Genomic DNA, 12,427 nt, shown 5'->3' on the forward strand with positions numbered 1-12,427 from the left:
TGGAACAATATTAGACGAGCGAAGAATTATTTTATACTGAACTTTTTACTAAGTTCATACTACGTATGCAAGTTTTTTTATTTTTTTATTTTAATTTAATTTTTCTGGTATGTGCATGAGTTTATTGGTATTTGAATTGCATGATGTCTAATTTATTTGGTGTTTGTGCTGGGTGTCGGAACAAAATTACTAATAAAAACTATTTGAACTGTGCTCTCTGCAAACTCCGTTATGAAATTAATTGCGCTAACATAACCGAAAAACGCTTTCATCAGCTTAGCCACGAGAGTAAAAATAACTGGAGGTGCTCAACTTGTCCAGCGAAACAACCCAAAAATGACACCAAAAAAACTCCGCTACGCTCTGACGAACAAACTGGGAAAGTCGACTCTCAAAAGAATTTTAACATCAGTGAAGATTCACCCTCTCAAATCGACAACATAACCCACCGTAAGAAAACAATGATTTCTAACTCGGATGAACAGCTAACTACGAGTAAGCTAAGCAACTCTACCTCGTTTACTAAGGACGACGTTAGAGCAATATTTAGAGAGGAATTTAATTTTATGAGGTCTGCATTAGTTGAAGAGCTTCAACAAACTCTGAAACAAATGGTTAGGGCTGAACTACAATCAATGAAGAATGAGATAACTTCCTTAGAAAGCAGCGTCATCTTTTTGAATAACAATTACGAAACTACCAAAACTGAAATTACCACGTACCGAGATTCACTAAAAGATCTTCAAAAAGAGAATATTAATTTGATTAACACCGTTCAGGATTTAACTACGAGGCTAAATGTCATGGAACAACATAACAGGTCCAGCAACCTAGAATTTCAATGTGTACCAGAACACAAAAACGAGAATTTGATCTCGATAATAACTCAGGTATCAAAAGTTATATCGTGCGACTTAAAACAGAACGACATCCACCATTGCACACGAGTCGCGAAAACAAACAAAGATGATAATAGACCACGTTCCATAGTGGTAAAACTGGCGTCACCTAGACTTCGAGATACATTTCTGGCCAACACTATCAAATTTAATAAAGCTAACCCGAATGACAAGATCAACACTAGCCATATAGGAATGGGAGGTAACAAAGCACCAATCTATGTCGCAGAACATCTGTCCCCTACCAATAAAAAACTGCATGCGGCTGCTCGACTAGTTTCCAAAGAAAAAGGTTATAAGTTCGTGTGGGTTAAACAGGGACGAGTATTTATGCGCAAGGCTGAAAACACTGATTATGTTTATGTTAAAAATTTAGACATTCTTAACAAACTTCAATAGATAAGTTATGTAACTTGCCATTTATTCTATTATTTTTCCTTTTATATTATAAAGCTATATATAGTATAATGCCATTAATTTGCGATTACTGTTTTAAAATTCAACAGCTTAAACATATATTATCAAAATGTAAGAGGTCTCAGGACCAAAACTCACGACTTTTTGTGTAGTGTAACAAGTTCTGATTATGACATTGTCATACTAACGGAAACCTGGTTAAATAATAACATAAACGACAGTGAACTTTTTGATAAGCGATTTACTGTTTACAGAAGGGATCGTGAAAGTACAGGTTTTCATCCAAATAAAGAAGGAGGAGGAGTACTTATTGCAGTTTCAAATAAATTAAACTCATCTCGACTGACTGCCACTGAAAGTCTATGTGAAGATCTTTATATCAAAGTTAAAATCTCTAACAAAATCTCTGTAACTTTTTGTGCTGTTTATCTTCCCCCTCCTCATAAACGCGATATCCTGGAGCACTTTCTAGATAACTTTAACAGGGTTTCCGATAGTATGGAAAATATATGCCTAGTAGGTGATTTCAATATGAGTAGCATTGGATGGTCAAATAGCAACGCAGATTACTACTCACCTACACTTCACAATAATTCTCCTTTTGGTCAAACACTTATTGATTTTATTGCCCTTAACAATCTCAATCAGTATAATAATGTATTTAATAACAAAAACAAAGTTTTAGACTTGGTTTTAACTAATATAACAAATACTAGTGTAACAGCAGCCACAAATGAATTCGTCAGTGCCGATCCCTTACATATACCTATAGATATATCATTAACTTTCACTGGAAAAAAATCCCTTAAAATTAATAATGAAGCTATAAGGCATAACTTTTACAAAGCAGATTATAATGTTATCACTGCGGAGTTAGATAGTATAAATTGGTTTAGTAAACTAAATAAATGCGATACTGTAAATGACTCAGTTACGGTTTTCCATGACATATTAAATAATGTTATTAGCACACATGTACCCAAAACTAAAGTAAATAAAGGTAAATATCCTCCATGGTTTAACAGATCTTTAATTAAAATGATAAAAGAGAAAAATAAAACCCTTCACAGATATAGAATTTATAAAAATCCACTAGACGAAATATCCTTACGAATACTAAATAAAAGATGCAAAACATTAACTTCCAATTGCTACCATAACTATATAAAAAAAATTGAAATAAATATCAGCAACAATCCAAAATATTTCTGGGCTTATCTGAAAAACAAACGTTCAAAAACTGTTCAGTTTCCTCAAATAATGTCCTTAAATGGCACAAACGCATCTGATGGATCAGATATATGTAATTTATTCGCGTCATTTTTCTCTTCGACCTTCTCTTATTCCACATCTAACGATTACCATACATCTGACATTGATTATACAAACATCTTATCTGATATTCACATCTCACAGAATACTGTTCTTAAGCATTTGAAAAAGCTTGATATTAGTAAAGGTCCGGGGCCAGATGGAATTCCACCATATTTCGTTTCAAAGTGCTCATCATCCTTGAGTTTACCGTTATTCCTTATAGTTAACAAATCATTATCTAGTGGAATATTTCCCACAGCTTGGAAGACCGCTAAAGTAATACCTATATATAAAAGTGGCAACATTGAAGATGTAAGTAATTACAGACCAATTTCTATTTTGTCGGTTTTTGCTAAAATATTTGAGGCTATGATTTACCCTGTTTTAAAATATCATACAAAACATATCTTCATCAATCAACAACACGGCTTCATTACCTCAAGATCCACAAGTACAAACTTAGTCACTTACCATAACGAACTAGTCAATGCTGTAGACGCTGGTAACCAAGTTGATGCTGTTTACATGGATTTTGCAAAAGCATTTGACAAAGTATGTCACACGGTACTTCTTAAGAAATTAGCTGTCTATGGGATAAGCGGCTCCATCTTAGATTGGTTTAGGTCATATTTACAAAACAGAACTCAATATGTAGTAGTAAAAGGATTTAATTCTGACAGTTACACAGCAACTTCTGGAGTTCCCCAAGGATCACATCTTGGGCCCTGGTTATTTAATTTATTTATTAATGACATCATAGCTTGTATTAACCATAGTAGTGCCTATCTTTTTGCAGACGATCTTAAATTGGCTAAAACTGTTAGAAGCTTAACAGATAGCACTTTACTCCAAGATGATTTAAATGCTGTTACAAATTGGTGCAGTATTAATAACATGACCTTAAACGCTAAAAAATGTAATTCTATAATATTTACAAGAATCCGAAACATTATTCAATCTCAATATCAAATTAACGGCACAGTCCTTAATGAATTATCTGAATTAAGAGATCTTGGTATAATATTTGATAGCAAACTAACATTTATTCCACAAATTGAGAATGTTGTCACTAAAGCGTCAAAAATGTTGGGGTTTTTAATTCGGAATAGTAAGATATTCAAGCCAAGCACAAAGATAAAAATTTACAATACTTATATCCGAAGCATTCTGGAATATTGTAGTGTGGTTTGGTCACCTAACTATAATACTCACCAGTTGAGGATGGAACGCGTTCAAAAAAGACTTCTGAGACACCTAGCATATTCGTGCAAACTACACAAACGACTTCCTAACTATAATGACAAACTGAAATATTTTAAAATGACTAGCCTAGTGACTCGCAGAAAACTCCTCGACATGACATTTCTTTATAAGACTCTAAGAAGTATAATTGATTGCCCACCACTTTTACAAGCCTTCCAGTTAAAAGTCCCACGCAGAATTCCCCGTCACGCAACCGGTCTTTTACACCAACCCATAGCCAGAACTAACCTCAAACAATTTTCCACCATATCCAGATTAACTAAAACCTACAACACAATCAGTAAAGGGGTTGACATCTTCCACAACACACTACCAAAATTCAAGAAACAAATAATAGAATTGTTAAGGACATAAATCGGTTCATATTACATACTATTACACATTACTTGTAGTCAATTTTCACCATTTGTTCATTAATAACTAGTTAGTATTTTTATTTTCTTTATTTTAAGGCATAAATGTATATTGTAAACTTTTTTATTGTTTAATAATAATTATTTTTTATTTCTTTTGGCACAAGTTGTGACACCTAATTAATAAGTTATATATTTAATAATGTGTGTGTGTGTATATAGATTTAAGAATGTATTAATATTATAATTTTCTGGTGTCCTAATAAATAAATAAATAAATAAATAAATAAATAAAAAATGTCCTTCTTCAGCGTCTATAGACCTAGCATACTATGAGGACAAGCTAAAATTTGAAAAATATTGACTCCCAAGTAATATCACTCTCAAGTCTCAAGTGATCTAGTGACGTCCGCTGGTTATTGAAAAATATTCTAAATGCAAATGTCGCAAATATCACTTTCATCCATCCAGGATTTTTTGAATATCTCAAAGTAACTATCACTTGCATGATCTAAAAGACTTTTAATAGGTATATGAATAAAAGTTTTATATCCTACTCAATTTTATTTTACAGAGTTTACTTACTGGTTGCTAGTCCAGTGACTTCGTTCAACCCTGTCGCGACACCTATCCTCATTTCTGCTAGCTTTTCTTCCAGTTCCCTCTGCTGTCGCCTTTGTCTTTCCACCTGCAAGTCAAAATAATTCACTTATTAACGTCTGGTGTATCTATGCTTTAAGAACTATACCTCTTCCTAAAAGCATGAAGAAACTAGCCTTAAGCTTCGTTGATTTTATCCAGGTAAAGTTAGATTGCAGTCAAGAACTAAATTGTTTAACATTATTAAATCAATGGATTTAATGGATAACATAATGGACACCAAGAAAAACAGCCTTAGATAAAACAGGCTATGTAAACAGCAAAAGGGGAAGCTATAGATGAAATGGATTAGGTAAGACGATGAAAGGTTTGACAAGGTATAATAGTATGCAACTGGTTACTATTAAGTTTTGGGTGGTAAATAATGACCATTCTCCAGTTTTTGTAATATTCTTGTGAAGTTATAATTAAGATTGCTAAAGAAGAAGGTATAATTATGATGAAGTTTAAGTAGCAAATGAAAGATTAAGAAAATGATTAAGATTTTAAAGAAAGAAGATGAACATAACTGACTATAAGAAGGTGGGGGAGTTAGTACTATTATGTGTTGACTGTTGAGTGATAAATAATGACCATTCAGTTAATGAAAAAGAACATGGATTATAATGATTATAATGAGGTTGAAGTAGAAAATGAAAGATTTAAGAAAATGATTAAGGTTTTAAGAAAAGAAGTTCATACCTGGCTATAAGAAGGTGGGGGAGGTGGTGGACTAGAGGACGATAGACTGCTTCTCGGCGATAGAGAAGGCTGAGAAGGAGAACTGCTTGTACCGGGCGTTGCACTGTCCGCGTTGAAACTGGCTCCTCGAAGTAACCTGCAGGACACAAAAGGTCAATAAAATCAAGTAAAAACTAAAAAAGATAATCAAAAATATGAAACAAGTAAAAAATACTCAGTCTGGAAAATAGAATTCTTTAAACTTGGGGCACTAATCAAAAGGAAAATGATTATTGGAGTTCAACGAAATACATCGAATTACAACAAGAAATTAAGCCATAATGAACGTATTATGGTCGATGTTTACGCAAATTGTACCATAACTAATTTTAGATTGCAAATCCACGGATAAAGAATGGAATGTTGGCATTATCAGAGATTAAAATTACTAAAAATAAACTTGAATTTAGCAACAGAATTCAATGAACTTTTATCGTGCAGGATAAACATTTGCAAACATATGCCAATACGTACTCGTAATTCATTTCTGTATGACTTATTTTTATTTAGCTTGTAAGTATTTCTTCATAGTTTAATTATTCTAAAGGATTACAACTACTTATACAAATTAAATCAAGATAGTAAGACAGAAAAAAATTCTTACCGTTCGACTCGTCTATGAAGATCCACCATATCAATAGGTTTGTCCGCTTGAAACGTACTGGCTATCTGCGGCCCGCCGTAGATATCAGTAAAGCTTATACCCGAGCTCAAAGATCCTTTACTACTCGCAGTAGAAAGAGACCCTAAACTCGAACTGCTCGATACAGACAAGGTAGACGCTGACAACGTCTTCAATTGCCCTTCTAGCGTCGTCATAGACGTCAAAGCATCTTTCAACTGCTGTAACAACAATTGTTTCTCTTCATGTAGCCTCAATCTATCTGCTATACACTTATTGGACATTTCGAATGCATTTTTCAAGTCCTGCTCTAATCTCTTGCATTCGGATTGTATATCGCTCATCTCCTGTTTCGATCTCGTTCTTGGAGTTTTACTCCTTAGCTCCCTTAAAAGCTGTTCCTTTTCTTGGAATAGTAAGAGTCGATCTTTGTCTGATTCGGCTTGTCCCGGTTGGACTTTGTCTTCTAAATCGGCTAATTGTTGCTGAATTTGTTGTATTCTTTTCCTAGCGTCGTCATATTGAAGGCGAACCCGCGCCATTTCTGCTAATCTAGTTCCGATTGGGACTAAGTCCGCACAAAGATCTGTTTGGGAGGCAGTGCTTAGTTTTTCTTGGGGCAAACTTAATGTTGAAAGGTCGGGAGAGGCGTCTGCTAATTGCAGCCTTGTTAAGTCATCCTTTAGCTTGGCGAGTGATTGCATGAGGTCTGCTCTCTCCTTTTCCCCTGACGTAAGAGATTTCTGGATGTTCTTCAGCTCAGTCATTATCGCCTGAGCTTCGGTGATGTTATAACATCCCTGGTTAGCGCTCAACTTTTGTTCGACTCTGAAACAAAACGCATACATGAAGCCTTTCTATCGGTATCGGTCTATCGATAACTGTACACAATGAACAAGAGAAATAAAATCAGACATCTCGTCATGATCAATCATAATTGACCCATTGACCTAAGACATATAAATCACCGATCTACATGTAGAAATCGGAACGGCCCCGTACACGACTCGAATTTCCCGATCGGCGCTGCTATAATACATGACTTTTGCATTCCATGCTGCTGAGATCATGACAGATGACGTAAAAGCAATTTCTGCAGTTATAAAGAGTTATGGACTTTACCACTTAGTAATTTTATGTCGAACGATCTACGATATAACATAACGATCGTTTTACGATTGGTTATATAAAACTAGACGATGCCCGCAACTTCGTCCACATTTTTTAAATTTATAAACTAACGCTTGGCCGCAGACCTGCTGGCAAGTGATGATGCAGCCTAAGATGGAGCGCGCTTGCCTAGAAGAGGCCTATTCACTTTTTGATTTGAAGGTACCTAAATTAAAACCCGTCCGAGGCAGATTGCTCCCTCCACCTATACACTACACTATACATCGCTCGCAACCTCAGCTCTCGCCTGACATAGCTCCTTCCTGAGTTGGGCAACCCGTAAGCCTGCATCACCTCAGAACGAGGCAACTCTGGGTCATGACGTGACTTGTTGATGTCAGCACTGCACTTCGACTTACTATATTAAAGTACTAGCTGATGCCCGCGACTTCGTTCGCGTGGATGTAGGTTTTTTAAAAATCCCGTGGGAACTCTTTGATTTTCCGGGATAAAAAGTAGCCTATGTGCTAATCCAGGATGTAATCTATCTACATTCTAAATTTCAGCCCAATCCGTCCAGTAGTTTTTGCGTGAAGGAGTAACAAACATACACACACACACACACACACACACACACACACACACACACACACACACACACACACACACACACACACACATACAAACTTTCGCCTTTATAATATTAGTGGGATACTCACTCAACAAGAGTATCAACTCCTCGTCTTGCGCTCGCAACCTCAGCTCTCGCCTGTCGCAGCTCCTTCCTGAGTTGCGCAACCCGCCCGCGCGCCTGCGTCACCTCAGAACGCAGCAACTCCGGGTCATGACGTGACGTCGTTGATGTCGTAGTCACGGATGTCGTCGACGAGCATACTGTGAGAAAAAATATAGATTAAACTTCTTCTGCTTTCATAAGTCAAAGTCAAAACAATTTATTCAAAGCACCATTGTACACTTTTTGATTTTTGTATCTGTGTATCTGTCTGTGGCCGTAGCTCCTAAACTAATTAACCGATTATAATTTAGTTTTTTTTGTTTGAAAGGTAGCTTGATCGAGAGTGTTCTTAGCTATAATCCAAGAAAATCGGTTCAGCCGTTTGAAAGTTATCAGCTCTTTTCTAGTTACTGTTATTTTATGTATGGGGGTGTTATAAATTTTACATTTACACTAATTGTTATCCCAAAAAATCATAGAGGAATAATTATAATGTAAGTAACATGTCAGTAACGCAAACTTGAAATTTTTACCCATCCTAAAACGCGCTTAAATAAATTTTCTCTTTAGTAAACTAAAAATGCACGTAGAACGAAATCGCAGTACTGAACCGGCTTGCAAGTAAAACTAAAAGTCACACAAATGACCTTTACGAGTAGAATAGCTTGAATAGTTCTATATTCAATTCTATTCCCCTGTATAGAATTGTATGCGGTATTGAATGCGGCCGGGCGGATATTGAAAATTATGTTCAGATGAGAGCGATTCACGAGTCAGACCTATTCGTAGCTTCCCTTGCATAATGCTTTTCATTTAGAATTTCTACCTTAGACTCCCCTTGTCAGGTTATCAATTCAGTTATATGCAATACTAAACTAATACCTACTGGTAACCTTAAACATTATTTTTATTAAAAGGTTTACTTGCGATTTTAACATATAAACTTAATAATTTAAAAACCGGCCAAGTGCGAGTAAGACTTGCGTACTGAGAGTTCTGTACTCGGGTATTTTTTCCAACATTTTGCATGATAAATCAAAAACTATTATACATAAAAATAAATAAAAATCTGTTTTAAAATGTACAGGTAAAACCCTTTCATATGATATCCCACTTGGTAACTAAGTTATCTTACTTTGAAAGTTGAAACATTTTTTAATTTTTTTTTAATGATGTAACCAAAAATTCGCGGTTTTCAGATTTATTCCTGTACTTGTGCTATAAGGCCTGCCTACCTGCCAAATTTCATGAATCTAGGTCAACGGGGAGTACGCTATAGGTTTCTTAACAGAAACGACGGACGGACAGACAGACAGACAACTAAGTGATCCTATTAGGGTTCCGTCTTTCCATTGGAGGTACGGAACCCTAAAAACTATAATAAATATTTATGGACTGTGACCAAACCATTCTCGTTCTGAGTGGGGACCCGTAGTAGTGAGCCGGCGATGGGTTGATCATCATAATGATGAGTCTTTTTTTCTTTTTTTTTGAAAACCTTGAGCTTCAAAGACAAACAGAAAGTTCTAGAAGCACTCACAGCTAGTCCGAGACGCGGCAAGGGTAGATAGCGCGTTGTTCAGATGCTTGTACTCATCCTGCGCCAGACACAGCCTCTGCTTTTTCACATCGTACATCTCCCGCTTTGCCTGGTGACAAGAAAAAATTATATTTACTTCACATTATTCAATCTATGATACATACAAGTGTAAATAAAAAAATTATAACACCCCCGACAAGTGAAGGTTACAGTAACTAGAAAAGAGCTGATAACTTTCAAACGGCTGAACCGATTTTCTTGGATTATAGCTAAGAACACTCTCGATCAAGCCACCTTTCAAATAAAAAAAAACTAAATTAAAATCGGTTCATTATTTTAGGAGCTACGATGCCACAGACAGATACATATACATATACACACGTCAACCTTATAACACCCCTCTTTTTGGGTCGGGTGTTAAAAAACCCAGTGATAATTAAGTCAACATAAGTTAGTAGTTTAAGTTATTCGATCGCGGGCACGCGCCTTTTTTTTAGACTTTTTTTTAAATTCAGATGTCTTGTTAGCCCTTGACTGCAATCTCACCTGTTGGTAAGTGATGATGCAGTCTAAGATAGAAGCGGGCTAACCTGGAAGGAGTATGGCAGTTTTCATTAAACCCATACTCCATTGGTTTCTACACGGCATCGTACCGAAACGCTAAATCGCTTGGCGGCAGGGCTAGAAGCGCTTGGCTAGTACATTATATTTATGTATCTATTTTCTTAATGGTAAGTATGTATCCTGCATAATGTTTTTAAAAAATTCTTAAAAAACCTAAATAAAATAAAAATGTTTTATTTTAAATATTATGTTCGACTACTTTATAACTAGATTGGTATTCAATTTCGCGCTTAATTAAAACAATCAACTGGTATTACACAATAAAAATTTATTAGCATATGCAAATTATTGATTCCAAATCAATTGCTTGTCATCTATGATCGTAAATCTAAATAAATATAACTTAAGATTAAAAAACCCCCCCACACAGAAACCTCTAAGTATAAGAAAACTAGAAAAGACCTGATAACTTTCAAACGGCTGAACCGATTTTCTTGGATTATAGCTAAGAACACTCTCGAGCAATCCACGTTTCAAACAAAAAAACACTAAATTAAAATCGGTCCATTCGTTTAGGAACTATGCCACAGACAGATACACAGATACACACGTCAAACTTATAACACCCCTCTTTTTAGGTCGAGGGTTAAAAAGGAAAAGGTGACTGGTTGATAGATCAACACACAGCTCAAACTACTGCAACTGGCTGAAACTTAGCATAGGCACAGATAGCTGTTATGACGCAGACATCCTCTAAGAAAGGTTTTCGAAAATTCCAACCCCTAAGGGGTTAAAATAGGGGTTTCAAGTGTAGTCTACGCAGACGAAGTCGCGGGCATAAGCTATAACCATATTCGACAAATCAGTTTTTAATTTACAATGAATATCAGTTTTACTTGAGTTTAGTTAGAATTTCAAAATGTAATTAGAACAGGTTTTAGTTCAACTTAAAATCTAGTTATGACTATGCAAATAGATTTATTTAACCTCGTGATTATAATTGTAAAGTCATTAAAAAACACTTCTAATGTATGTGAGTTTTAAGCTTTAAATCTGCCGGTCACTTTTTGGTACCTAACTATTATTTAATTCCAACATAAACACGAAATGAAGAATTGAATACCTTAGAATAAAATACCTAAGTAGGTAGTACCTGCCAGAAATCTGACATTAATTTTTAACCCCCGACCCAAAAAGAGGGTTGTTACAAGTTTGACGTGTGTATCTGTCTGTGGCATCGTAGCTCCTAAACTAATGAACCGATTTTAGTTTAGTTTTTTTTGCTTGATCGAGAGTGTTCTTAGCTATAATCCAAGAAAATCGGTTTAGCCGTTTGAAAATTATCGGCTCTTTTCTAGTTACTGTAACCTTCACTTGTCAGGGGTGTTATAAATTTTTAATTTACACTTGTTCTAGTGAAGCATACGAAAGAAATAGAGCCTTCTACTGTTTATAACTTTTTATTTTTTTAGAGGTCCAGTTAATGACACAATTTTTTGTGTATTCTTACAGGTAAACCAAAACTTAGGCAAGTCTTTAATTTATACACCTATAACTTAGGCCATAGTAACCATTTCACGCGTACATATGAAATTCTCGGGTCGCTACCAAAATTAACGAATCATTAGAGCAAAATTCCGACGGTAATTTTTTGCGGCGGACATAAATACGGTATTATACTGAGCAACAACTTTTTGCTTGGAATGCGTATAAAAAGCAATCTCATCACTCGTTCGTACACATATCCGGTTTTGCGCAAAGAAATCAAAATTTTGTACAGCGGGCTGCAGGAAAAGATGCGAGCATTTCTTTGGGATATTTTCTGACTTTAAAGAGTTTTGATCAAATATATTCCCTTAATCTCAACATAGTATAAAATAAAGACACTTCCCGATGTCTGTCCCAATGTACGATTAGATCTTTTAAACTAGGAAATCGATTTTAATGCGGTATTCATCAATAGATAGAGTCATTCAAGAGGAAGAAAACATAGGTAGGTAAGTGTAGTTTAATATGGATTTGTGTGAATTTTTTGAAATATGACGATAATTGAAAATGAAAATGAAAAATATTTCAATTTTATTGTTCAAGAAGTCGGCAGAAATCAAGCCAACTGAGAGCTTTCATCGAAAATGCTGTCTTATTCTTTTGAAATATAATAACATATCTACATTGCATCCATGCAAAGTCGGTGCGGGTTGCTAGTTATAAATAAAATTTTGTAAGATA

General features: G+C 35.2%; 1 protein-coding gene across 2 annotated transcripts in view; it reads right to left on the minus strand.

The window, feature by feature from the left end:
- Positions 1-12,427, minus strand: part of LOC123876179 (protein kibra) — a 103,382-nt gene that overhangs the window by 11,936 nt on the left and 79,019 nt on the right. For both annotated transcript variants that reach the window (XM_045922346.1, XM_045922345.1), the window contains exons 4-8: positions 9,635-9,743; positions 8,078-8,252; positions 6,231-7,076; positions 5,588-5,723; positions 4,832-4,934 (exon numbers count right to left, since the gene is read on the minus strand). In XM_045922346.1, coding sequence (XP_045778302.1) covers positions 4,832-4,934; positions 5,588-5,723; positions 6,231-7,076; positions 8,078-8,252; positions 9,635-9,743 — 1,369 coding nt within the window. The remainder of the gene's footprint in view (positions 1-4,831; positions 4,935-5,587; positions 5,724-6,230; positions 7,077-8,077; positions 8,253-9,634; positions 9,744-12,427) is intronic.

Source organism: Maniola jurtina, chromosome 21 (genome assembly GCF_905333055.1).
Source record: "Maniola jurtina chromosome 21, ilManJurt1.1, whole genome shotgun sequence".
NCBI lineage: Eukaryota > Metazoa > Arthropoda > Insecta > Lepidoptera > Nymphalidae > Maniola > Maniola jurtina.